A 27010-nucleotide genomic window follows, 5' to 3' on the forward strand; every position below is an offset into this window, starting at 1 on the left:
TATAATGTTTGAGTTTATTTTTTATTATATTTGGAGAGGCAGATTTTACATGATAGCTTCAAACCAACCGTTGTACATTAACCAAATTTTACACAAGCCATTTAAAAAAAGATCTAAAAATGTGCTTAGTTTTCGGTAGTATATAACGTTGATCAAGCACCGAGAGTGTGCTGAGCTGTACAGGACAAACACAGAAAGGACAAGTCACTGCCTCACGGACGCCTGTTCCTTTGGAGCCTCACGCAGAAACTTCACCTTACATTTCACACCCGTTTATTCATAAGGCATAAATAAGGAAGTTTGTTGCATTTCTCACGGTTAAGAAATATCCAATACCCTTTTCCCCAACCCTACCAACAAGTGCTAGTCTCTTTGCCTGTAAGTACAAATTTCCGAAGTATAATATACAGTATATACTGATTTGGTATTCACACAATTGACCACAATATTGTTGCAGATTGGTTATAAGATGAAGCATGTTGAATTTCAACATTCACTAATTTTTATCAACTTAGAATCATTCACTGTTGGCAGAGCTATTTTTGTTAAAAAAAAAAAAAAAAAAAAATGAAGAGCCATTGCTCTCGTATTGATAAACTGTAAACAAAACAGCACTGCCTAGATTCCAGTACGGGTGTGAGAATTTATGGCACATTCAAAACAGTGGGTTTTAGCACATCTATTAAACTAGCCTTGCAGATAGCAGTCACATAGCCGCATGCCCTAAAATACTAGCAATTTGTGAATAGCTAGTCATGGGTGATATAAGTGTGATTTGCTTAATTATATTTGCAATTTAAAGAAGGGGGTACTTGGTATAAGATATCTGAAAATCATGAGCTGGGAAATATTTTTGCTTTTCTGCAAGGCTGAGTTCAAAGCAAATTCAGACTGGAAAAGAGGATGCAATGATTCTGAATCTAATCCTGGCTAAGGGTATCTGATTTCAAAGTAATCCCTTAAATAATAACATCTGATTGTTCGTTTTTTGAGAAATGAGGTGAATTTTGATAGTGTAGTGATTTTAGGCTCAGGCACAAGAAATGACACTTTGTGTGAAAATGCCTAAGAGTGTGGTGGACGATGGCACGCAGGACAGAGGCTAGGCCAGTCCCTATGTCACTGCAGGGAGCTCACAGCAGCAGGAGATGAGAGGTGAATTTTAGAGGGCAGGGCCGATGTCTCCTTCCCAGCCGCACTCTGGGCTTGCCCCAATCTGCAAATAGAGGCACGAGGAGCTAGAGAGAGTCTGGGTCCAGGGAAAGAAGGCTGTGACCAGCTTGGGGTCCGTGGAGAGATAGAACCCAACCATGAACCTCACCCTCTCCAGATCCCAAGACCCCAGCCGTCCATCAGCTTCAGCCATGGCAAAGGTCCATAACTTGGCACCAGACTCAGAGCCATCAGGCTGAGGAGACCCCTTTCCAGAGGAGACCGTCTCGCCTTTGGGCCGTCATTATCTGGTTTCCAGGGGTGTTACCAGGTCTGGACATTTCCTGTATGTGGCAAAGATGAGCTGATTTCAAAGCTCTTCTGGACTTAGAGCAGAACTAAATTTATCGCATTACCTCCCCAGCTGTGAGAGGATCAGAACAGATTCTACAGGGTCCCTTCCCAGCCATGCGTGGGGCAGGGCTCATAGTGACACCCGGCCTAGGTAGCTAGGTACGTGACCCAAACAGGGCCCATTAGGAACAGTCACCCAAGGGCAGTGGCAGTAGTGGTTTGGTCCTTCCCTACGGTCCCAGCTCGCCGATGAGGTGTCCGGCTGGGGTTTGACAGCGTTTTCTTCTCCTGGGTCAGCGTGTCTCCACTTCTTTGCACACCATAGGGCAAGAGCTTGGGAACTACCTGTCTCTGGTGCCATCAGGCCCTAGTCTGTGGTAAAGGGGAGACAGTGGCGACAGGTTGCCCGGGGGGAGGCTTGGAATGGCAGCGCCCAACTCCCAAGGGTGGTAATCTAGTAACCCCTGTGGTGCAAAAAGAAAAGAAAATAACCACCTTATTTAATGTGCCCAACCCCAAACTGAGCACCGAAAGACTAAAATTCTTACAACAGACAGTAATATATGTGTCTTTTTTTTTTCCATTTTTAATTATAAATCCTCAGTTTTCCATACTAAGGCGTAAGTTTCAGTCACCTAGTTGAAAATGCACACATAAACATGAGAATGAAATAGCTATTGTGAAGACCTCTAAAAATAAAGGTTCACTACAGGTGAAAGCATCCATCCCTTACTGTGAACAGCATGGAATGTTCAGACTACGCCTTACGGTGAACAAGAATGAATGCGACACAGCAAGCTAAGCATTATTTGGACGTTTTGGGGGTGGATGCTGGGCTTCTATTGCTTTAGAATCTGAGATGCTTCCCGAACCTCTTTCAGGAATTTATTACATCACCCAGAGTGATTATTCTTACTACCAGCATTTATTTATATCCCACCTTGTTCTCAGAAGAATTAAGGTAGCTAGTTTCTGTCAGTCAGTTTTCTTTCTCCTATAACGTGACATTAGACTCAAATGCTGAAAAGGATTCTTTCAGCCCAGTTATGTCAAAACACCATTCAACAGGTGGAGAACAAACTCTGATGAAATTACAATGGCTTCCTGTACACTGGAGAAATCTTGCTGTCAAGGTATTTAACAGAGAAGACGATAAACCAAAGTTCGGTATTTCGATAGACCTGTAGATAGATAAACGGTTAAATAGAGAATATTTTTTGCACTGCTGACAAGTATTCAGAACTCTGGAGTGAGCTGGGGTTGTTGAGGACCTCAGTGCCTTCATCATATTCCTGACAAGCTCTCACCATCTCGTTTAAGCCACTGGAAATGGCTGCCATTAGTGGTGCACGGAAACCAGGGTTTACAGCTAGAATATCAGAGTGTAGCCATCGTCTCTGCTCCTCAAGGCACAAGGGCAAGTTCCAAACTCCAGCTCACGAGCGAGAAGCAGAATATCTGGTTCCCCCAGAAGATGGAAGGTCAGGAATGGAGCCACACACCAAAGCAAGAGTGGGGAGGCCACTTAGGGGCGGGGGGGGGGCATGATTTCCAAATATTGACCTTACACTGTTAGCAAGCAGCTCTCCCACCCCTTGGGGTGGGAACAGGAAGGTCTCCTGGCCCGAATGCCTTGGCCTGTGGTGCAGAGAGGGCACGCTTCACCCATGGCTGATTCGACGGCTCCGCTCCTCCCCACCCTGGGTACCACGAAGAAGGTCCAAAGTGTTTCCACGAAGATCTGCAATGACGATCATAATGACAGAAGGGCAAGAGCGAAAAGTCAGTAGCCCTTGATACAAGTCAGCAGACAAGGGACAGCCGCCCTCTTACTTCACCTGCAGGGGTCTAAGAACACTAGGAACATGGAGCGCATCCTCTTCCTTCTGATCCTGCCGTCTCCCTCAGCTTCTCCCCAAAAGGCCTGTATGAAATATCGTCTGGATGATGTATTCCCCACCAGGAACCTTCACCAAAATGGAAAGGATGGGATTGATATTCCTTCCTCTTCTTCTTCGTTATTTTTTGTTTTGTTTGGAATTCCATTTGTGTCACTGCTTGTGCGTCACATTCTCTTGGTAGGAAAAGCTGTTGCACTTCTAAAAGCGCGTCCGCGTGTCATGAAGTCCAAGCTCACAGATACACAGGTTTCTCGCTAGAATGCGTACCTGCTGAAGACCATTTGCAGAAACGCCGCCAGAGTTTCATCTGTTTCAACAAATGGTCGCCACACCGCCGCACGCGTCTAAACTACTGGACAGGACACCGGCCGTCCCACGCTGCACGCACGCGGCATCCACGGCTCACGACTTCATTGTGCAGATGGGCACCACGATGACGAGGATGACGGTGCAGGCGGCGGCAGCGATGAGAGCCGCCATCTTGCAGACCTTGGCTCTTCTGAACTCGGCTTCTTTACGTTTCAGTAGTGAGTCGTAGCCGGGAGTGTAAATGTCTTCCATCCAGTATTCCAGGTTGTTTGGATTTAAAGATTCTTGCGTCTAAAAGTGAAGAGGAGATGTTAGAAATACCAGGCCGAAGACATTCCGACCATCCTCACTGCAGAAGCACCTTAGGGTGATCTGCAGCTGGCAGTTAGGCGACCGCCGAGCAGCACTGCCCGCCAGCCCCGCCCGAGACGGGCTGCGAAGGGCTCAGGCGCCCACATGGCACAGGTGCACCTGCCCACCCCTCACTACAAACACCATGATATTGTGACCCAGCGGATCCATGGGTCTTGTCTACGAGCAAGCAAAACAGGGCCGAGATACATGAAGCTGAAACGCAAGGGCAAACGACCAAGAACGGGCTGGCCCCACAGCGGGAGAAGCAGACGTCAGGGACGAGTATGCGCCACGCACGGTCCCTAAGAACGGAGCTGTCTGAACGGAGCAGGGCTGGCACATCGCTCCGATTCAGTCCGCAGGCCTCAGAAAAGCGCCTGCTGAAAATTAAAAGGCCCCTCCCAAGTAAGCAGTTGAAACAAAACGTAAAATAGTTCCTTGTCAAACCCCTGTCTGAGCAGGTCGGGCCATGGCTCAAAGCCAAGGTGCACAGCTGCGTGGTCGGCTGTCCCCACGCCAGGTGCAGCCCCCCAGAGGGACGCCCCCACTAGATCTGTCGCCCAGGCTCCCTGGGACTGAGGAACTGCCTGCGGGAGAAATACTGTGTTTAACCTGCCTGGCCTGTGCGTCCCATTCCCGTGGATGGTTATCATCCATTTCCATAAAGAAAGGCAGTGTTCTCATTTTATGGCCAGCATTTAATTAGATGTGTCACATAAAAGCAACAGCACATGGCCGTACCAAGTGAGGTCACCTAAGTCTTTGAAACACACATTTCAAAGATTTTCTTGGATTGTTAAATGCTCATAAATACGGGCATGTTAAAAATCTCACACACACACACACACACACACACACACACACAGTTACAAAACAAACTCTTCCCAAACTTCGTCAGACCATGTTCCTGGTGGAATATTGATGACTCTAACCCATGCCGGCCATTCTCTGCCTGTCTTTCAGATCTGTTCTCTGCTCGTCTCCGCATGCTCTGCGGCTCCAGGAGACTGGCACACAGGGCGGCATCACGAGGCTCCCAGGTGGGTTCGCGCAGTGGGGATGGGTGTTTCCTCCCGGGACCCCCTCACTGATGGGCTGCAGTTCCGTTCAGGGGCAGCGGCTCAGTTCCCATGACGCACCCAGAGCTGTGGGTCTCAGAGGGTTCCAGAAACAGCCCCCTTCCCTTGACCTTCAGATCCAAGGGCAGCAGGAGCCTCGCGTGGGAGCTGGTCCTTGGGCACTTCACATGCTCTGACCCTGCCCTCACCACCGCCAAAGGTCCCCTCCGTAACCCGCTGAGTAAGCCTCTGCTTCCTGCGGGGGACGCCTCCGGCTCCCTTCCTGCTCTCGTTGCTGACTGTCTCCTGGGACAGGGCTCAAGGGCCGCAGCCGTGGACCAAACCTGCCCGCTACCTGTCTGTACGGGCGCACAGGCTAAGAGGTACATGTTTGTTTTTAACAGGCTGGGGGGGGGGGGGGATCAAAGAATATTTTGTGATACATGAAAATTACATGAAAGTCAAATCTCAGTGTCCAAAAATAACATTTCAGTCATTTGCAAATTGTCTAGAGCTGCTTTTTTGTGACAGTGGCAGAGCAGTTATGACCCAGACTTCAACTGCCATAAGAACTGAAGCACTTACTGTGTGGCCCTTGCCACCAAGAGTTTGCCACCCCTGTTCTAGTATATGCTACACAAATGCCATAATGGAAAGAGAATGGGACTTGGGGCTCACCGAAATTCTCCCGTGCCCCCTTCCTCACTGAGATATAATGTGTAAAGACTGTTGTCCAGTTTTTCATGTTATCTGGAAGGGTGGAAAGCAGCGCTGGCCCCCAGAATGCCCCTCCTGAGAAACAGGACACCCCCATACTGGATGTCCTTCCAAGGAGTGTAGGGCGCTCTGTCCAGGCTCTGCAGGAAACGCCCACCACAGCATCGTCTGAGCTCCGCAGAGCCCCGTCCCCCTGACCTGCCCTGAGCTGTTCTGCTACGGCCCAGCTCTGGCTGTCAGAACGTGTGTCCTTACGTTTGAGCCACAGCCCCGCCCCCCAAAGCTCTGCCCTCCATGGGCACTAGGCATTATCTGACCCTCTGGGCAATTTAATGGACACTCTAGAGTGGAGAGATGGACCCAAGACGGTGACGGCAGCACAGACACGAAGGTGGGGTTCAGGGGGAAGCAGGCGCCGGCCATGGAGGTGGGAACAACTCCGTCTCGTCCCCGGCTGGCCCCAGAGGGAGGTGGTGTGTAAGCCAAACATCAGATTTGTCCTGTTGCTCCTGCTCAGAAAGAAGGAAATTGGCTTCCTTCGTAGTTGTACACACTGTATAGGCTGGGATTCAGCCTGTGAAATAAAATATTTTAAATTAGGTTTTTTAGTAACTGCAAGCTCTAAAGACACCAAGTAGCAGAGCGATGATACCGAGGTGTCAGGGGAGCCGGGCGAGCACACTCGCTGGGCTCAGGGCCCAACATTGGAAATGAAATGGCCGCGCCTCCTCCTACGCCCACAGGTGGCACCACTGGGGATCCATTCTCCTCCGGCCCCAGGGGCCCTGTGAAGGGAGTGTGGACACTGCAGCCGCCCTAAGACAGCACCCGAGTCTCTGGAAACAGACTGGGGGGGGCCCTCCCCGCCTTCTCGGAGCTCTGGTAGCCCCGCTAACGCCGCACAAGGAGGCCAGGCCTGCTGTCTCCCCATATCCCGTGCCACTGGCCCCACCTTCCCTTGAATTTTAAGTGACGTCACCTAAAGCTCTCTGATCTGAAGATCTCCTTTTACACTTTATAATTTTGTTATGTTTATAACCATCACTTGCATCTGTAGGGGCCAAACCTCCCAACCTCCTTCCCCTGAACTTTAAATCCCCAAACTTTAAAAAACGGTTTCTCAGTCTGTGACTCATTCAGTCAACCTGACCCTTTGGAGGTCACCATGATACTGGCGAGATGCTGCTTAGTCCCACTCGCACCATTCACACCTCCAGGTCCTTTCTGACTCACCAGCTGCTTGTGGCACCCTACCCCCCGGGGAGCGGAGCTCCGTGTGACACCGTGGCCAAGCTGCACAGGGACCCACCTGCAGGAGAATCTAATCCATGCCAGCAGGACAATGACAGGACAGGAAGGGGCCTGAAGGGACAAGTGACATGCCGCGCACATGGAGACATAACATACCGGAGGTAAGGGGCGAGGAGTGTCTGCCACCACCCACAATTGCTGTTATTTGGGGCCCAATATACACAAGTGTCAGTGAAGTCATCAACAGAACAGTGCGATGGTAAAGAGGCCGGTGGTGGGCTGGCCCAGGATGAACTTGGACTTGTCCGAGCTCGGGCAAGTTACTGAGCTTCTCGGGGCCTCCACGGAGATGGACCAGCCTGAGCCCTGCCTCCCGGGCCCCTGCGCCCCCGACTGCGAGCCTCTGAGCTGAGGGAGGTCTGCGGCATCTCGTGGGCCCCCGACGCCTCTTCCCGGCATGCTTGATGCCAGGCGCTTGAATCCATCACTGTCAGTGCTCAGTGACTGCCAGTAAGATGTCATTGTGCCCGGTTAGCAGGGGAGGGACCTGCAGCTGAGGCAGGTGCAGTGCCTGTTCCAGGTGACACAGCCGCGGCTCTGAACCTGGGCTTGCGCTGCAGCACACAGCACCCCCCACGCCCTCCTTGCTTTAGAGAGGCCATTTCGGGGCCCCATTCCACAGCAACCCACGGGCACTGCTGCAGCTGCCCTTTAAGTGGTGTGGTCCTTCTGGCCCCTGGGGACTGTGCTCTCACTGCCCCCAACGCTAAGCCCACAGGTGGGGACACAGAGACACAGAGAGACGTGGTGCACATGGCCCCAACCAGGTGGTGCCACCACAATGCAGGTGTGCCCACAGCCCAGCCCCGCCTGTGGGGACCCGACAACACCCCCCAGGCACAGCCGTGTCCCAGAGCTTGGGGTGGCTCTTACCTGGGACTGCTCTGTATAGAAACATAATCCATAGCTTGGCTCCCACAATGTGCTTATGCCACGTGCTACATGTGGAAGGAGAAATCAGCGTGTGTTTCGTGGAACCATTTGCCTCAGGTCTTAGGAGCAGAGTGAGAGCCTGTGCTCAGTACAGAGTCTTAAACACATTGTTAGAAAGTCCATGACCCCGGTCGCCAGACCCCTGGGGCTTGGCCACCGCTCAGTGTTCACAAACAAGTGACAAGACAGCACCCCCTTGTTAACTCTTGGCTCTGATTCATTAAGGTTCAGAATTCCGTGGTGGGTCAGAGGGCACAGGCCAGCGTGGTCTCTCCTGCGTCCGCCCGTGCGGCCAGGCCCCCCCCACCCCCTCTACCCTGGGACGCCAGAGGCTCACCTGCAGGTCCAGGGCGGCCAGCTTGCCCTTGTCGCCCGCATTCCGGGCAAACTCCTCGATGGTCCAGGAGGGCTGGCCCCGCTTCACCTCGGCCAGCTCGGTCAGCCGCATGTCCGTGTACAGAGGGTTGTTCTTCAGGTGGGCTTTGAGGGAGGCGGGGTAGGGGTGCGGGCTGAACACCTGCTCCACCAGGAAGCCGTCTTTGGGCTGCTTGTGTGCTCGGTGGTGCGGGGGCACGTCGTACTGTCTGTCCGCCTGCAGAGGGCACAGAGGAGGGCAGGGAGGCGGCCCCGATGCCAGGGGTCTCCCGCACCCCCGGGAGGCCGGCCGCCCACTCTGTAGCTCGAGGCCCATACACTTCCAGGGAGCAAAGTGTCATTCACAAACGGACAGAAAGTGCAGCTGTACTGGGGACATTGTCTAGGAGCGGGTGAGGCGCTGGCAGTCCTCATGGGCCAGTGCTTCCGTGCCAGGCAACCAGGATGGTGTCAGGCCCGCACACCGCACTGCCGCACCCAGCCTCATGCCAGGTAAGGCAGAGGGGCCCACACAGACTCGGGGGCACCCGGGGCGCAGGCTGCCAAGGGCTGGGGCTGGGAGGTCAGCCTCCGCCTCTGGCTCCCGAGAGCGTTTGCTCCACCACTACTGCCCTCTTTCTTTTCCAGCTTCCACCTGGAGCGTGCTGGCACCACGCTGCTTCTCTGGGACAAAGAAGCCAAGCTGGAAAGTGCCTGTCGGGAGCCCCTCCTGATTTCCAGAGACGTCTGCATGGCCTTGGAGATCAGGGGACAGTCGGGACAACAGTGTGGAGGTAGGAAGGTGACGCCTTTTCACCGCCCCCCCACCAACAAAACTGCTCCAGCAAAGGGAAGGCCCGTGGTGTTGGTCAGAGGGAGCCGTACACGACAAGAAGTCGTGTGTGTGAAACAGGCAGAAAGCTGCGTGTGCGAGCAACGGAAAGCGAAGGGACAGACAGGAAGTGAGTGTAGGTGAGGGCTGACCAGTGAGAGGAGGAAAATGAGTGAGGGTTTGTGTGAGCACGTGATGAGCAGGTGTGTGTGTGTGTGTGTGTGTGCGCGCGTCCCACACGTGGGCTGGGGACAGCAGCACCGGCCCGCCCACCAGCACCCGTGGGCCGTTGCCCAGATTTGGCACATTTAGCGCTTCCGAAACACCAGACTGCTGACCCTGGTGCCCACGGAGCAGGGTAGCTCTGCCAAACCCAGACAAGAAAATGAGGTTGCCTCTTATTTCTGAACTTGTCAAAGCCAAGTATGTTCTAAGGCTTCACTGATTTTACTGAGTGTGCTCGTCACCATGACCCCGCGCTCGCAGAGCTGCCCTGACATGGGGCGCAGGGAGCCGGGGGTGGGGCACACGCCAATGACGGCACCGCAGCCACGGCCGTCTTGGTGACAGTCCACCGTCCACCGCTGTGCTCGGTGCTGTGCTGCATTGTCTCTCAACAACGTTCCCGGTCGTAACGATGGTTATCCCCGGGGTGGAGACGTTCGGGGGCTGACCCAATGTCACACAGCCAGTAAGTGGCAGAGCCAGGACTTGAGCCTGTTCTCACGTCCTGCCGGCCACACCCACCTCCCCCTCCCACACAGAGGAGTTCGGGCCTCACTTGGCAGGCAGTGCGTGTACACAGTAGATTTTTAACCATGAGTTCGAATCTACTGTATCTGAACCAAGAAGGCTGAGGGCGACAGGTGAGGCCAGCAGTGATCCCGGGAGACTGCAGAGGCTGATGAGTGTGACGGCCTTGCGGGGAACACAGGGCCCAGGTCAGCATGGAGAGGGGACAAGACGTCTCAACGGCCAGAGCCCACTAAGAAAGGTTGGCCGGAGGGTAATGGCCCGGTCTGGCAGCTGGCCGTTAGTACTGACTGAGTGAACGAACGCGCATGGAGAGCCTGAGGCAGACGGGCCACGTGGGGCTCAGCAGCCCGGTCTGGGGGAATGAGAGCCGTCCTACTGAGGGGACGGACGGGATGGTTCCTGGGCTTCGAAGGCCTGTCTCAGGGGTTTGAAACGTTTCGCTGAAGCAAATAGGAGCCAGAACAGGAGGCACCACACACCCACAGTGCAGCTTTAGGACTGTGGGGGCGCCTGTGAGGGGGGTGGAAAGTGCAAGACGTAAGTGAAGAGACCAGTTATAAATGTGCCCCAAATCCCAGGGCTTCGACTGCATGGTCAGGGGGCTGGGATTTAAAGGAAAGGGAGGTAGAGATGCAAGAAACAGAGAAGACAAATCCACAGGGCCAGTGGATGTGAGGTCAAAGCTCAGAGAGGCCTGTCAGCGCAGGGAATTGCTAGAATGGCGACCCCAGCATGGGGAGGGGGGCACTGGCTTTGAAGCAACAGAAAAGCCTGGTTGACACATGGGTAGACGTGGGGGGGGGACTGGCCGAGAGCAGTTTGAGAAGTGGGACCGCAGCTCAGAGGGTGGGCAGGGCTCATCACACCACAGATCCGCCCCGAGGTGGCCAGAGCCGTCCACCTACTGGGAGGGAGAGAGGCAGGAATGGGGTCGCACAGGTGACCGGGGAAGGTGACTCGGGCCAAACATCAGCAACTCTGGGCTAGGTACTTCAAGTGACTCCTAAGCTTCTGGCAGTTTCTGCTGGTTTCACAAGGCTCTGCTGTTTATAGGTTGGAGGCATGGCTACTTCAGCTTAACTTGGTGTTTCTATAGATGTGCCTAACCATTCACTCTTCTAAATGGCCACTTTTCAATGCTAACTACCCCTATGGCACCAGAAATCCGGCAGAGCTGGAGCTCAGGGACAGTGAGAACGGCTAGAGGGGAGGACCCCGTGAGCCCCCTCAGGTACTGCCCTCTGCTTTCTCTCAGCACCATGTTGTAAGTGTCTACAGGACAGAGCTGTGGCCAGCACAGACATCAGAGGTTGCCTTGGGGTCAGAAAAAAAGATTCACTCTTGAAACTACTCTGTTCCCCGACTTTGGAGCCTGAAAACTCCCTTAGAGCCGGTGTCCCAAGCTTTTTCTTCTTGGCACCATGGGGTGAACCCAGCCTCCTTTCCTGCCGTGCACGTCTGCCGCCCACACCACCTGCCCTCCTGTCTGAGGGCCGGGCCCTCTGAGCCTCGGGAGGCCCTGTCTGTGCCCTGACCTTCAGACGCCAGGAAGGGAATGAGATAAGCAACGAAGTGAAATTGTACCACTTGGGCCAGAAAGGGTTCCCTCGTAACCCAGTTAGAATGAAGAAGAGCAGCCACATGTCCCCCGACACAGCCCTCCACACTGTGGGGGACGAGATGAGAGAGAATTGGGTGTATGTGTGTGCCCCGCTTCTAGGACTGATGGGGATGGCAGTTATGATGATACAGAAACACTCAGGCTCACGTGAAAAGAGCAGAACATACAACCGTGGGGGAAAGAAACTACCAAAGGAAGACACGTCCTTACAACCGTCCTTGGGTGGTGGAACGCTCGTAATTTCCTTATTTACTGTGCTTTCTCACTCGTCATCTATTGATCTTATACCGTGTTTCCCCGAAAATAAGACCTAGCCGGACCATCAGCTCTAATGCGTCTTTTGGAGCCAAAATTAATATAAGACCCAGTATTATTTTATTATAAGACCGGGTCTTATATAATACAATACAATATAACGTAAGACCGGGTCTTATATTAATTTTGGCTCCAAAAGACGCATTAGAGCTGATGGTCCGGCTAGGTCTTATTTTCGGGGAAACATGGTAATGCAAACATACCTGCTAAGAAGGGACACCTTGCAGGCAACAGGTCCATGCACAGGACCGAGAGCCCGCACGCTTTCCTGCCGTTCCCTCCTCTCCTCTGCCTGCACCCTGCTGTCTCAGTACAGACAGGACAGGAAGACACGTGCCCGCTCTGCCACAATTCCCGCTCTATGGCGACCTGGTCCCCACCACCTGTCCAGTCTCCCAGCCGTCCTCTCTCCAGCTTTTAGCAGCATGACGGGAGCCCCTCACAGCTGACCGGCTACGCGCCTGCACTGTGCGGCCTGGTCTGCGGGAGACCTGCCACGCCTGGAAGGGCGGCCTCGCTCTCGGTTCCCGTGACCCTCGAGGTGGGAGGAGCCGCACACCGCGCGGTGTGTGAGCTTATGCAGAACTTACCTCTTTCGACTTCCGATGCCAGTCCTTGCTCTCGCCAGGGCCTCTGTCTTTGGCCTCCTCCTCGCCGAGGCCCGCGCGGCCGGTGTACGTGACCGTGCGCCAGTCCCTGGGCGAGTTGGACATGCTGGCGATTTTGGACTCTGTGGCGCTGTTCTCCTCGGTCAGCGACCTCGAGGACGGCCTGGTGAAGAGGCTTTTCTTTAAGGCCTTGACTCGGAGGCTTTCGCTATTGCTCCCGCTGGCGTCAGAGCAGCACCAGTGGGCACTGCTGTCCAGTGTGGGTCCGCGGGAGCCGCTGTGTGCACGGAACACACGGGGAGAGGCGCTGTCGTCAGACGGGGCCTCACTGGTCAGAGAATTCAGGTCCATCTGCACACTCGCCTTCTCAGGCTGCTGCATTTTCTGGTCCAATTTATTTAGTTTGCCCAACACCTGGGAGATTTCCTCGCGGACCCCCGATAGTGACTCGAGCTTCCGTTCAATCTCCCCAATCCTGAGCACCAGTTTGCACACACTGGTCTTCAACTCCTCTTCCGAGCGGCGGCTGGTTTCAGGCCTGTTGCCCTGCTCGTCCTTGCTGCCAGGAAGCCCATTGGCCATCTGGGGTAGGTTGCGCTCCGGGGAGCTGTCGCAGTCCGACTTGTGGAGCTGAGACAAGGACCCTGTGCTGTTATAGCAGGACGACTGGATCACTCCCGTCGAGCCGCTGATACTCATATCGTCGAGGAATCGGAAAATGTCACTGATGTCGTCGCTGACAACCTCCGAGTCGTCGTCCGACTGCTTCGCGGTGTGCCTGTCCGCGTACTTGCCCTGCCCCGAGCCACACCCGTCTGTGCATTTCTTGGGCTCCAGCACGTGCCGCTCGGTCTGGGTGCCCACGCTGCTGGTGTCCGAGCTCAGCTGCCCGCCGCTGCAGCCGATGCCCTTGTCTCTGAACTTTTTGACGGGCTCATGCTTCTCCAGGTCAGCGGGGGATGAGATCTCTTTAGGTTTGAGCCCGTTGGGTTTTGCTGCGTAGCCAACGGGGAGCATTGGCGGTTGGTCCTTTGGCGTGAGGTAGGCCGGGTGCCGGTCCGGGGCTGGGAAGGCGGGTGTGTGGCTGCTGGAGTTTGGGTAGCGTAGCTTCTCCTCGGAAGGGTTCCTGCTGAAAAAGGACCGTTCAAAGTCAGGGACTTCTTCCGTATTTAGGCTCCAGCTTTTGGCCGGCCAGGGGGTCTGCTTGCCAGGCCTCCCGGGACAGCGCCTGGCCTCCTGGGTCCCCATCACGGGCGTGGGTCCAAAATACGTGGAGGCTTGAAGGTCATCTAAGCTTTCATGCTTTGCCCGCCTTTTGTCAGGGACAGGGGAGTACACGGGACTCAGGTACTGGCTGTTGTAGGGCATTTCAAAGCTGTGATTGAAGAAGGGTGTCTTGTGGGGTTCCTTCCGGCCCTGGGGCTCCCCTTGCTCCCCCTCTGCCTTGCTAGCGGGGCCGACCAAACCGGGGGACACGGTCATCAGATTGTGAAAGTCCTCTTTGAAGATGGTCCTTTTCTGGATGCAGGACTGGACCACGAAGGACTCGTCATTGGAGATGAATGTGTCTTTGATGCCCGGGGTGATGGGCAGCGAGTCCTGGTCCGAGATGGACTCGTTCTCGATGTTCATGGGAAAGTAGGTCCTCTGCATCTCGCAGGGCTGAGGGCTGGCGACCGAGTACGGGGCCAGGGCCTGCAGCCTGTCCAGGGACGCGGCGCGGGCTTTCGCCTCTTTGCTGACGCCCAGCAGGAAGTTGGGCTCGGAGGCGGGCACGAACTGCGGGCAGTCCTTGCAGTCCATCTTCCGGCACTTGGCGTCCTGCCGGGCGGCATAGCCCCGGCCGAAGGGCCGCTCGCCCAGCTCACAGTTGAGGGGCTCACACTCGGCCACGTTGCAGGTGTCCGCGTCCGACCTGCACGATTCGAAGGACGCCTCCTTCTTGTGTACTTTCTGCCGGCCGGTGGGCAGCTTCTCCTTGGCGGCACCGCCATTCATTTGGATCAGGTTGAATATTGTCACGATGTCTGCTGCCACCATGATTTTCTTTGATTGCTGGTTATTCACGGTACATTTCATCTTGTCTTTGAACAACGTGGCCGGGAAGTTGGGGTCGAGGCAAGCCGTGTAGAAGAGCACGCTTCTCAGCTTGGCGAGCTGCGACAGGTCGAAGCGGGCACACAGGGACTTGCACAGGTCCTGATAGGAAACGGTGTTCTGCTTGCTGTCCAGCTCCTCCAAGATCTTCACCAGGAAGAGGGAGGTGTCCTGACCAGCCTCCATGCTGTAGGATTGCAGAGGCCCGTTGAGTACACGGAAACTTCCAGTCAGTTCTACAGTGACAACAGCGAAAAAGAGAGGGAAAGAGTATTATAAACATCAGTGGAGTTTTAAGTCAAGCTTACAAGCCACATGAAGACATGCGAGGAAAGACTTTGTAATCATTTAAAGTATATTAAGATCTTTAAAGAATATTTATAACCTACAACCTTGGAATCCCATTCCTAGGACTCTACCTTCAATCAATGATCAATGACAACGATTTCTACATAGAGATATTCACTGTGATGGCATCTGTAATAGTGAAAAAGTGAAACCTCTGAAATAGTTCCCTCGGGGCGGAACTCGTAAATGAAGCATGTTACGATATACGTGACTTCTTACAGACATTGCAGTTATATCAATGTGCGTCCTCACAACGGAATACGCCTCATCAGTGAAAAGGGACATATCCTCAGTAGTACAGGCCCCAACGTGGACGCAGCTCACGTGTACTGTGACGAGGGAAAGAAGCCAGAGTCAGAAGTCTACGTACTACACGATTCCATTTTAGTGACATTCTGGAAATCAGATCCGTGGTTGCCAGGGGCTGGATGTGAGGCAAGGAGCTGACTACAAAGGGACACAGAGAAATTTTCAGGGATGACGGAATTGTTTCATTGGGGTGGTGATTACCTGACTATGCATTTGCCAAAACTCACGGAACTGTATGCTAAAATGTATGATTTTTACTGTATGTAAATTATACCTTAATCTAACAACTACACAGTGAAGCCTTTTTATGACTCAGGAAAACTGTGATACAATATTGAATGAAAAGATATGAAAATAAATCTGTATATGTAATGAGATCTTAATTATATGAAATTATATATTCTTGGACATGAAAATGAAAGAAAATAATGTACACTAAAATGTTAACGCTGCTTACATTTGGATTGTAAATACGGATTTTTTTTTCTGAATTAGTAATATGTCCCTCAATATTATATTATGCAAATTTTCAAACACAGAGCAAAGTTGAAAGAATTCTGTGGCGAGCACCAGTATGCCCACCATCTGGATGTGCCATTAACATCGTGCTCTATTTGCTTTGTCACCTATCTATCGATCCTTCATCAACCATCTTATTTTTTGAATGCACTTCAAAGCCAATTGCAGACACATGCACACTTCCCCCTACACATTTCATTGTGCACGCATATCATTAACCCAACTTCAATAATTGTTTATAGTTTGTCCTTTAATGTAAGATTTACATACATTGGAGTACACAGACCTTAAGTGTGCATTTGCCAAAGTTTTGACAAATGTGTAGTAAACAAAACCAGTTACAGAGATCTAGAATGTTCCCATCCCCCTTCCCATTCAACCACCGTTCTTACTTTTTATAGGTAACTTTTATGTTTTCTTTTTTATTTCCCTTCTTTTCTAAAATTCCTACAATTCCTACTTGCTAATCACCAAACAATAATAAGCCATCCTTTGTATGGAAAGACAAAGCTACATTAATGAATCTTGGATGGAAACATTAAAAACATGGAACCAAAAGTGTAACAGAATTTCATAAGAGAAAGCACAGCTCCTTATTGGTAAGCATGGACCCAGGTCCTGAGATTGACGAGGAAGCATCCAATCATACGTGCTTAGCGTCCCCGGTCACACCCTGCTTAGCGGAGGCGTGTGGATGGCCGACTCTCGATTTCAGAGCTGACTCAGCCCACGCAGGCCCCGCCCGCTTTCCAGGGCACCAGTGTCTCCTCTTTGGGTTAAATGCCAGCTGTTGCCGGCAGTGGCTGTCTGCGTCCTGAGGGCAGTGTACACACTGGCGTGCACTCCCGAAAACCCGCAGGGACACACAGACACCATGGTTTGGATTTTCTTGTGTAGATAAGGCAGCGAAGCCCTGAGAGGCTGTGTCCCTGCCCAGTACAAGTCACAGGAACCCACGTCCTGTGCAGCGTGGCCCGGCCCAGCCATCGTGCCGCCTGGGGGCAGGCCCTCCGTGCCAAGAGGCGGGGATAGTCTGTCACCCTTGCCCTCCAAGTAAATAAACAGCACAGAAAGCAGCGCAGAGGCCGTGGAATGAACGCAGAGCAGGGAAGAGCAGCGTCAGCTTCGGCCACTGGACTGGATGGCTTCCGTGACACGAAGTACTTTCTCAGATGCTCTCCGTGAGTTCTTCACACGGGCACGGGCCTCCTGCACGTCTGCTGCTGGCTGACAGGTGAGGGGCAGACAGGATCTGCAGCCTGGGCACCTCCTGGGAGAAGCCAGGCCTCTGCCCTGCGGCCTTTCTCTGCTTCTTCATCTACTGTGCAAGGCTGGACAGTTATTAATCCCAGGTCAGAAAAGAATTTGGAAAACCGAGGCCCAGTGTGTCCCAAAGTGGGTCAAGGAAACAGTGATATGCTAAACCTGAGTCATTTTTTTCTTAAAGCCGAAGTTGGGGGGTTTCTGAATGGCTGGAGGTGTGCCCATGCCCCCCCAAGCCCCCGTGTGAACGGGTGCACAGATAGATACACGCGTGATGTGTGGATGTGTGCACGTGAGGGCTCGTCATCGCAGAGAAACGCCATGTAGACTTTCTACAACATGGCGGTGAAAACCATGGAGGGATGAGGGGAGGGGGCTCGGTGGAACGGCGGATTTCTAGGCTCCGTAACAGTGTGATGGGACCCAGCCTGCAGAGCGCAGCGCCGCCCGGCGCAGGACCACACCACCAGCTCTGCTGTGGGGAGGGCACTCCCCGTTCACAGGTGAGGAGACAGGACCTGAGAGGAGAAGCCACCGGACAGTCCAGACACGTGACGTGAGGTGTCCGGGGCCCAGTGTGGGGTAGGAGCCCCCGTCAGCTACAGACCAGGCCTGTGATGCCGTGGGAGGGAGGATTACCGTCCAGGCTCACGCCGGGGGAGGATTGAGGAGGCCACAGTAGCCTGACCACCTACTGTGCGCCCGGCTTTATGTGAAACGTGGACAGCAGCCCAGGGAAGGCGGCACTGCCACTCTGCAGTGTGTTCTGGAGAAATGAGGAAAAGGAGAAATGCCTCTCAGAGCGAGAAGCGTGACCTGAAGACAAATCTGCTTAAAGCCAAGCCTGGGCTTAAAAGAGCAAAGGAGAGACATCAGCTCACAAGCTCTGGGGTCTGAGTGAACCTGCCGTGGGACGTGTGTGTGTGTGTGTGTGTGTGTGTGTACAGCACGTGTCCGTATGTATTGTTAGAGACGTGCAAATTCGTGTGACAACTACAGGAAGTCGTCCACAGTAAAACTTAAAATATGCATATTTTTAAAATAAAACATATCCACACTTCTAAGTGTTTATGTAAAGGAAATAATCGGATGTGTGTAAAGGAAAAGTGCTAAAAAATGCATCCGCTTATAAGAAGAAAAAATCAGCAGTAACCTTTGCACCCAAGTGCTTATATAAAACTGGAGTCCATCGAGATGATGAAATACCATGCAGTGTTAATAAATCATGTTGCGGAAATATATTTATTGACATGTTTGGTCTTTAATGTCGTATTCTTAAGTGGAAAAGCACGCTGCTAAGTGGCATATTGTAATATGTCAAATTGTCTGTGCACCGAAATGTTTAGTAATTGTCGCTGGTGCTTTTCTCTTCCTTTCAAGTCTACGTCACTTAAATGTTCTGAATTTGTGATTTTCTAATAAAAAATAAAGAGAGGATTGGCAGGCAAATGCCAGCAACGGAAACTTGGGAAAGTCAATTATGATCTCTGATATTTGGTTTTCTCGTCTAGAAAAGGAAGATATCCATTCTCTCACTTCGGAGGTGACTAACAGGGTAAACGAGACGTCCATTTTTCATTCAAAAATACTTGTAAAAGGCATTGCACTGTTTTCGCGAGTGGAAATGTAGCAGAATATAAAGCCGACAAAAGAAACCCACCCTCACGAGCTTATATTCTAGGTGGGGAGACAGATGATAAGCAAAACAAACAAATAAAATGTAAAGTATGTTAAATGGCAGAAAGTGCTATGGAGAAAAATAGAGGAGGGCGGAAAGTACAGGGCGGGTGGGAGGTGCCATTTTAAATAAGATGATCAGAGAAGTCCTCATGGGAAAGGTGGTATTTGAATGAAGTTCCCAAATAGGTAGTGGAGCAAATCATGTACCTACCCTCCCTCCTTGAGGAGGAAGGCGGGTGTCCCAGGCAGAGGGAACAGCACGTGCAAAGGCCCTGAGACAGAAGCCTGACTGGCATGTGGGGTTGGTTAATCAAGGTACTTTATAAATATCAAAAGAAATACTACTTAGTACATTATCTCTGAGACAATATTTAGCTCTGGAATGATGACTTGATCAAAATGTCTCTAAAACTCGCTTCCTAATGCTGAGGCATTGCTCGTGTTCCATTGGAGAGTGAAGCAATAATAATGGAAGGTCAGAGCTCCACTGACTTGTCCTCTCTCCACATGAAGGTCAGCATGCCCCCTGACCTTTGACCTCCCAGGAAGGGCTGAGGCCCGGACCAGATGCCCGCAGCTGGAATGAAGAGGTACAGATGCATTTTTATTTTATTTTATTTTATTTTGTCCAGGGAAGCCAGTGTTGCCTAACAGCATAAGAATCCTCTGGTTCATTCTTTCTTGAAGAAAGTTCTCCTGACCCTTCTGCCGCATGTTCTCAGAGGTAAGCCATTTCTCTGTTTTGTTTTGATTTGTTGTCGTTCAGTGAAAAATATAAATGCATATTCTAGATCCAGTATGTGGCCACCTTATAACCAGGTATGACTCTGTGACCTCTGTGCCTGGTGTGCTTTTGGGACAGTGTTGAAATGTCCTTGTGTTTCCCAAACTGGGGTCCATGGAACCCTTGGGCTCAGTTTAGAGAGGGTAGAGTTTAGGATTCAAGAAACACTGACCGAAGTGAAACTCTGATCCGATTCTCCAGGGCATGTCCTGGGCCCAGAAGAAGCCAGATACAGTTATGCCTCTGCTTCGGCCAAGTTCCCTTTCCTCCCCACACTGAGGTGGCAATTGCTGGTCATTATAGTGGTTGTGTCGTTTAGTTTCCTGCTGCTGTTGTAACAAATTCCCACAAACACATTGGCTCAGAACAAGGCAGGTTACCGTCTTAGAGTTCTAGCAGTCAGGAGTCCAGCGTGGGTTTTACTGGGCTAATGTCAGTGTGTAGCTGGCTGGCTTTCCTCCCAGAGGCTGTAGGGGAGAGTCCGTTTCCTGGCATTGCCCAGTTCCCGGAGGCTGCTGGCCCCAGCGGTTACACCGTCCCGGCCTCTGCTCCCGTGGTCACATCTCCTGCCCTAACCCTCCTGCCTCCTCTTCCCAGTTCATAGACTCTTGTGACTCCATTGGGCCCAGCAGATAATCCAGCATAGCTCCCAGCTTCAGAATCCTTAGTCCCACCTGCCAAGTCTCTCTTGCTAAGTAACATAAGGTACCATGTCCACATCCATTCTCGTATCTACGTAGACACAGCAGGAAGGCCTCAGTCCTTGGAGGGCAAATGCTTTGCCAAATTGACAACACAAGACCTGGTTTGTTCCGCCCGTCAGTCAGACCCTCTCCTGACTGGCAGCCATGGGTAATGGCAACGGGTGATGTGCATAGGACTGTCCCGTACTGTCCTTCTGAAATATATCCCAGAGCCCTAGAAACATGGAAGGCCACACTGTCACATCCCTGTCCACATTCTCAGAGCTCGTGGCAGCCTGACATGCGCCAGCTGGGCCTGATGGCCTCACACAGAGAAGTCACCTTTTCCACATTCCCAGGAGGCTGTTCTTCCACCCGCAGGGTGAGCCCTGGCCCAGGACACACAGAACTCGAACCCCTTTGGAATGGGCAGCTCTTCCAGGATTTGAAGATGGTTCTTCCATCCCAGATCTGCAAGCATCCACTCCGGGACCCAGCTGTGGCACCCGGTCCTCCCTGTTGATGGGGACACGGCTGACAGAATATCCCCTTCCTCCTGTAGCTCACAACAGCACTTGTAAAACACAGGACAGACTGAAGCTCAGGCCTGGACTCTGCATCATAAAGACCCCCAAGAGGCTCCAGCATGGCTGACGTGCTAACAGCTGCTTGGGAATTCTGGACTGGACACCTCGGTGCTGGTGACCCACGGGTCTTCTTTCAGTAATTCCCAGTGGCTTGTGTGCTTGTCAAGGTGAGGGTCCCTGTACTCCAAGGCAGAAAAGAACAGAAGCCCTGCCCTCACTCGAGACGCCATCTCTCGGCTAAAGTCTTCTCCGTACCGTTGACTCAGACCGAGGTTGTGGGGACTGAATCATTCGATTTGTTTCCTTCCTGTGGCAGCTGTAGAGCCGGCCGCCCTCCTGTCCCTGAGCCTGAATCATCCAGCGCGTCGTTCATTCCCTCCTTCACTTGACAGCTTTTATTGAACTGCCCAACGTGTGACAGACCCTGTGCTAGTCACCAGGACAAACGATCATGGTGCTGTCCCATTCCTCCAGGCCCCACAGGGTAGTGGGAGAGGCAGACCAGCAAAGGGTCGGTCATAACACAGCGCCAAAGTGTTCCCATAGCAACGGGGACACAAAGGAAGAGCCCACAGCAGTCCCCACCCCACTCACCCCCACACTGACAAACGACGTCCCATTTTCTTCAGCTTAACTCTGTAGACAGGCCCCATTCCTGCTTTCCCTTGGTTGGCTTCTCACAACTGTTTGCTGGGCCTCTGGGCTTCCCCAGTGTTCTGAAGCCCTTGCGCCCCCCGGATCCGCTGGTCCCTATTGGTCTGTTAACCTTTTTTGGTTTATTTTCTCAGCTGTGTTGACTGAAGTCTCCTGAAGTCGCCATAAAACGTGCATGTGGGACATCCTGCATAAAACTTCTTCCTCCAAACCCCAGTGTCATCCACAGAGGCTGCAGTGTCCTCGTCACTGCACATCAGCCACTGGACGTCAAACTGCTCACCAGAAGAAGAAGGGGCGCAGATGGCGTGCGCACCGAGGAAGACGCTCAAGGTAGAGATGGCGGCCGAGGGCTCATCGGCTGAGAGCTGTTGCGATGCGCTGTTCTCACAGCACAGCAGTAGGAGCAGCGGTCGTGGACGCTCTCATTGGCCGAGGGCATGGAAGAGCGCTCAGAGTGCCCGAAAACTCATACAGCAATTGTGTTCAACAAATCACGCTCTAGGGACGGTATTAAATGATGCACTGCGTTAAGTCCGTAGTCCATTGAGCAGGTGAAGAAGGACATGTCAGCACGTCCCAGCCGTGGGACACTGGCCCTCAGCTCATCCCACTAACTGTCCTAACTTTAAGTCCAAGCTCACCAAGCAGTTTCTTTTTATTACCTGGCTTCTAATGGGCATTTCTCTCTGATCAGTGAACACATTTATCAGATTCACTTTCTTCCCACTAAACTATTAAACCAGTGTTTTATGGCTTATATATCAGGCTTTTGGTTATCATGGGTCCTTCTCTGAAAGGCTAGCCAGGATATACCACCAAATGAGCTCTCCAACCAGCACAACTGACAACCACTTGCCTCAATGTGGCAATCATACCTGGGTCCTGGTCCCCATGAAACCCTGTCTGAGCAACCCCTGGCCTTCCCGCATAGCACTGCTGTCTGGGAAGGTTCTGCTGCAAAGCCAGCATTATCCTCAGCCCTGAACGTCGCCTCGGTTAGGACAGGCTGTGTTAGGCTGCAGCAACAAGCAGCCCCTAGATTCCAGGGGCTTCAAACACCAATGGTATATTTCTTTTCCAGTACAAGTGAGCTGGGGCCCTGCTCCGCACCCCTTCCCGGGCTGAGGCAGCAGCCACCATCACTGGAGGAGAGGCAAGGGAGAGCATGGTGAGGCACCTGTAATCTCGGAGCTCCCGGGCGCATTCCTCCAGCCAGGCCAGGCACACAGCCACACCTGCCTTCTGGGGATCAGGGAAGCGCAACCTTGCACGTGCCCAGGAGACCCAGAATCTTCATAACGGTGAATAACCACCACACATATGTCACTTGTGACCTCTTGGAGCAGCCCAGTCCCCAGTTAACAACTTTAACCAGGTTTCCTTACAGTGAGCCAAGGTCTGCCCGTGCCAGGCAGTGTTCTGGGCACTGGCAAGAGCAACAAATAAACCAAGTCCCTGCCCTCCTGATAGTCACCCTGTAGTGGATCCACCCATCTGTCCTTATTCAGTCAAAATAACTTTACTCCCTCCTCATTTCCTCATCCTTTCAGCAAGTATTTACTCAGCACCTACTTATGAGCCGGGTACTGTGTGAGATTTGGGAGATTTAGGGCTGAAAAGGTTATGGTCCTCTGGGAGCTCACGGTGCAGGGGTTTAGCCAGCCACCAAGGAGGATCAGATGCAAGTGAAAGTATGTGACACATTGTAACACAGAACTAGGCACGTGACACATTGTAACAGAACTAGGCACGTGACACATTGTAACAGAACTAGGCACGTGACACATTGTAACAGAACTAGGCAGCCACAATATTTCACTTCAGACACAGAGGGATATGCCATCTTCTATAGAGAAGCCTTCCAGGGATTTTCAAACTGTGTTCTGGGGAGTCATTAGGGGTTCCCAAAGGGGGCTGCAGAAGTCACCTGGGAGTAAGCAGGCTGCCGTGCCCCTCCCTCACTCTAACCTGTTTCGTATACTTAACTTTCATATAATATTTAACTTAAAGCATTCAACTTTTAAAAGAGAGAGAGAAGAGAAAAAAAATAATCATCTGTTCTGATGCTTTCTCATTTTATACAGGTGAAAATAAATGTGCAGAACAGCTGGTAACTTACCAAGATCGCGTAATGAATTAGAAGCATGCCTGAGGCTGGTTGCCAACTGCCTCTGCCTGTCTCTGAACTCCATACCCCTCTTTCTTCTCTTTTTTTTCCTTTCATTTACACCGAGCCTGCAGGTAAGCTCCAAACACTAAGATCCACATGTCAGTGGGAAAAGCTAATGAGTGGGCTTTAGCAATATCCTCACAGAGGAACCTGGGACATTGTCCCAGCTTGAGAAGACACGTCAGCACGTGGCTGGAGCAGAGAGCTGGGCCTCCCCTTCCTTCTCCTGGTCGTCAGATGCCTGCCCAGCAGGCACGAAGCCATCGCCGCAACACTGGTCTCTGCTTCCCGTTTGTCCAGATTCAGGAAAGAGCTTACTTAGGGATCCTGTGGGAGAAAAGCCCCAGACCAGTTCTGCTGGCTGTGGATAGGGGCAGGCAGACACCTTCACCTCACAGGAGTATGGGTGTTTCAGAGGGAGTATCAAAGAGTTAATAAATACAAAGGCTTTTAGAAGCTGGAAAATCACATCAATTTTGCACCTAGCATTGGCCAGGGAAAAATGGCATTATATATGTAAAATTCAAAAAGGACCCCCATGGACAAAGAAACCTTTGTCTGTCTTCCAAGTATTAAGTGGCCGACACTTCCTCACCAAACTCATCAGAAATGCAAATAAACTGATGTATTCTTTCCCTAGCAACTGACATTTACTGTCACTTGGCCCCAGATCTATCCAAATCTCTCCGACACAATAAATCCAGAGTTTATTTATCAGACATTTAATGTTTTCCCTCCAGGCTCCAGCAACCGAAGAAAAGCTCTACATTTGCTCTTTCTGTGAACTGCCCTCCGGTTCCTGCTCCACCTTCGTCTGATAAACAAGAAAAAAAGCCCATTAAAGGGGATTGTACAGCTGTCCCGAGGGCCCAGGCAGCCTATTCTCCCTGTCCCCCTTCTCTTATTTCAATAGCACCCCAAATACTGCTGCCAGGCTCCTTGGAAGCACCATGTGACCACAGCAGTCTGCTGGCTTCTACCTGCGGGGCGGGCTCCTAGATGCCGGTGGTCACAGAAAAGGGAAGGAAGGAGGGGCACTTACCCACCATCTCCATCAGGGAGAGGGGGGGGGTGGCGGCGGCAGCTTGTCTGCTGGAGAAAGGGGTGCACAGCCGGCCACACGCGCTGCTGCAGACTCCTCTTGGCAGCTCTCCATGGTGTGCACAAAATCAGAGCCCAGACCAGCAGTAAAGCTCCCAGCCACAGCCCTGAGGGCGGCAGCGCGGACTCTACCACCCCCCACGACGACGCCCATGCTCCAGAGAAACCTATTTACAGCAGAGACCCCGTCGGTCTTCAGCAAACCGTACTTGGTCCCCCCAAGAAGAGTGCCTGAGCACAACCATCACACCGTCGTCCCGTGTGGACTGCCCGGCTGGGCTGAGCACAGGCACAGGGAAGCTCAGATGCCACCACAAGCCCTGGCCTCCTGGACAGCAGGCAAGTGATGGCTCTGGAGGGCGGCGGGCAGGTGGGGTGCCCGAGCCAGATGGCGCGGCCAGGCCAGGCCTGCGTTCTGGAGGGTAAAGTTGAAACCCCTGTCTCCTCAGGAAGAACCACACTCCCACTCCACGCCAACGTGCGTGGAAATCTGGGTTGAGGAACTGGACGCACTGGTGGTCCCGCCGGGTCTGTCCAGCTTTCCATCTTCCTCTGCACCTGACGTGCCAGGCCTCGTACACACAGAGCTGATACACTTAACCCTCAAGATACCGCTTTCTAAAAGTGAATTTGCAGCCATGAAAACTTGCCCCAAACTGCATGGTCCTTTTCTTCTGTTTCTCTTCCAGAGCCCCTGATCTGTCCACCAGCTTTGGCCAAGCCCAGCACCCCACACACCTTTCCCCACCGCCCAGAGCGCAGCAGAGAGGGCCCGGCGGCCCGCAGTGCTCCGAAGCCGAGAGGACTTCGGTGAATCCAGAGCCGGCCCGCGGGCACCAGCGCCCACACCGCGCACTGGCACACACGCACGCGTGCGCTCCCGCCCCTCACCCAGCCCGGCTCCCGAAGTTACCTCCGAGGCTCCGCCGGAGCAGGGTCAGTGCCTCCCGCGGGTCTCCCGCGCCTCTCCAGCCGTGGTCCGCACGGCCTCGGCTGCCGCGCCTCGGGAAGCCTTCGGCGCCCACCGGTCCCCGCCTCCCGGGCAGCCGGTTCGGTGCCGAGCTGCTCACCTGGGCTGGGGCGGCTGCGGCTCTGCCCCCGGCTCAGGGTCTGCCCTCACCTGCGTGACGCCGCGGGCACAAGGCGGCCCGGGCGGGCGCGCAGCCGCCTCCGGGGCATCGGGCAGCCGGCACAGGCTCGCATGGCGCCGGTGCTTGCGGCGACCCCGGGACGTGGCCTCAGCCCCCGGGCGGCCCCAGCCTTGGGCTTTGTGTCTCGGCCGCCGCCGCCGCGTCACGGGCTTGGGGGCAGTGAGCAGGGCGGGCCGAGGAGCCGGCGGCACAGAGCCGAGCTCGGCCTCCCCATCGTCGCCTGCCGGGGCGCGCAGGCAGGCAGGGCGCTCCGGGACGGAGGGGCGGGCCCGGGGAGGGGCGCGGCGGGCGCGCCAAGGGGGTGCCTTGCCGGAGAATGAGAGCGGGGCGCCGCCGGAGCTCGGGGAAGGCCACGTCCGCGCGGTCCCGGGTCGCGGCTGCAGCGCTGGGGGCAGAGCTAGCGGAGGCTGCGCGCTGGAGGGAGCGGCGGCCGGAGCCGCCAGCCGGGTTCGCGTCTCCCCACTCCCTTCGCTGAAGGTGACTGCGGCCCCCAGTGGCTGAGCAGGGACGCGCTGTGTCCTCGCCTCTCTTTCCCGGGTGCGCTCGACTGGTGCTTCCCTTGCCTCCGACTCCGCAGTCCTTTGTCAGGCCGGGGCAAAGGGGTCACTTCCTTCATTGATTTTCCCTCTTGGGTGGACTCGGCTTAATTGGTACCCAGATTGGAGAGACTGGCGTTCACGTGACCGGGCCCTCCCCAAACATACGCGTGTGTACACACACACACACACACACCATCCCCCTTCAAGGCCAACGGAACTGGGGTGGGTTTCCGAAAGTCAAATTCGATCCATGGGTCAGGACTGGAGGCCTTTGGCCAGTCACCCTGCCCGTGGCAGTGGGGCCGAAACGCAGCGGTTGCCTGTGTGCCACCATCTCCACAGCTCCTGAGTGGCACCCCGCGTCCCCTCCCCTCGTTACAAATAGTGCAGTTTTACACCCATGGGATCCCATTTCAAGAGAACCACCACCACCGAGTCAAGGAGCCCACCTTGGCGGGAACAAAGCCCCTCCCTGCCACAGGCTGGTGACTCCCGATGGGCAACCCAGATGCCAGCGCGGTGTTGGCGGTGGTGGTGGCGGCAGCGC

At 53.5% G+C, this 27010-nt stretch overlaps 2 protein-coding genes across 4 annotated transcripts in view; one reads left to right on the forward strand and one right to left on the reverse strand.

Annotated features, from left to right (window-relative positions):
* MINAR1 (membrane integral NOTCH2 associated receptor 1) lies at positions 1-25986 on the reverse strand. 3 transcript variants are annotated; one of them, XR_002138350.2, is made up of 5 exons: positions 25687-25820; positions 12558-14908; positions 8427-8681; positions 2447-4007; positions 1-1970 (listed from the first exon to the last, which is right to left on the reverse strand). XR_002138350.2 is itself a non-coding variant. In XM_074317692.1 (4 exons), exons 2-4 carry the CDS (start codon positions 14856-14858, stop codon positions 3810-3812), a joined length of 2754 nt encoding a protein of 917 aa, XP_074173793.1. In that variant the 5' UTR covers positions 14859-14908; positions 25894-25986; the 3' UTR covers positions 1-3809. The 3 variants fall into 3 exon arrangements, 2 of the variants coding, with proteins under 2 accessions (XP_074173793.1, XP_019599076.2); XM_074317692.1 differs by lacking the exon at positions 25687-25820 and adding an exon at positions 25894-25986 and having other exon boundaries at positions 1-4007; XM_019743517.2 differs by having other exon boundaries at positions 1-4007.
* Positions 1-27010, forward strand: part of LOC109453648 (uncharacterized) — a 159979-nt gene that overhangs the window by 106345 nt on the left and 26624 nt on the right. The window contains exons 4-13 of the mRNA XM_074317700.1: positions 5034-5110; positions 5266-5511; positions 7082-7257; positions 9092-9237; positions 19424-19515; positions 20640-21012; positions 21634-21832; positions 22584-22803; positions 23587-25112; positions 25463-25709. Coding sequence (XP_074173801.1) covers positions 5034-5110; positions 5266-5325 — 137 coding nt within the window. The 3' untranslated portion in view covers positions 5326-5511; positions 7082-7257; positions 9092-9237; ... (4 more) ...; positions 23587-25112; positions 25463-25709. The remainder of the gene's footprint in view (positions 1-5033; positions 5111-5265; positions 5512-7081; positions 7258-9091; positions 9238-19423; positions 19516-20639; positions 21013-21633; positions 21833-22583; positions 22804-23586; positions 25113-25462; positions 25710-27010) is intronic.

The sequence above is a fragment of the Rhinolophus sinicus genome, linkage group LG13 (assembly GCF_036562045.2).
Source record: "Rhinolophus sinicus isolate RSC01 linkage group LG13, ASM3656204v1, whole genome shotgun sequence".
NCBI classification, from domain to species: domain Eukaryota; kingdom Metazoa; phylum Chordata; class Mammalia; order Chiroptera; family Rhinolophidae; genus Rhinolophus; species Rhinolophus sinicus.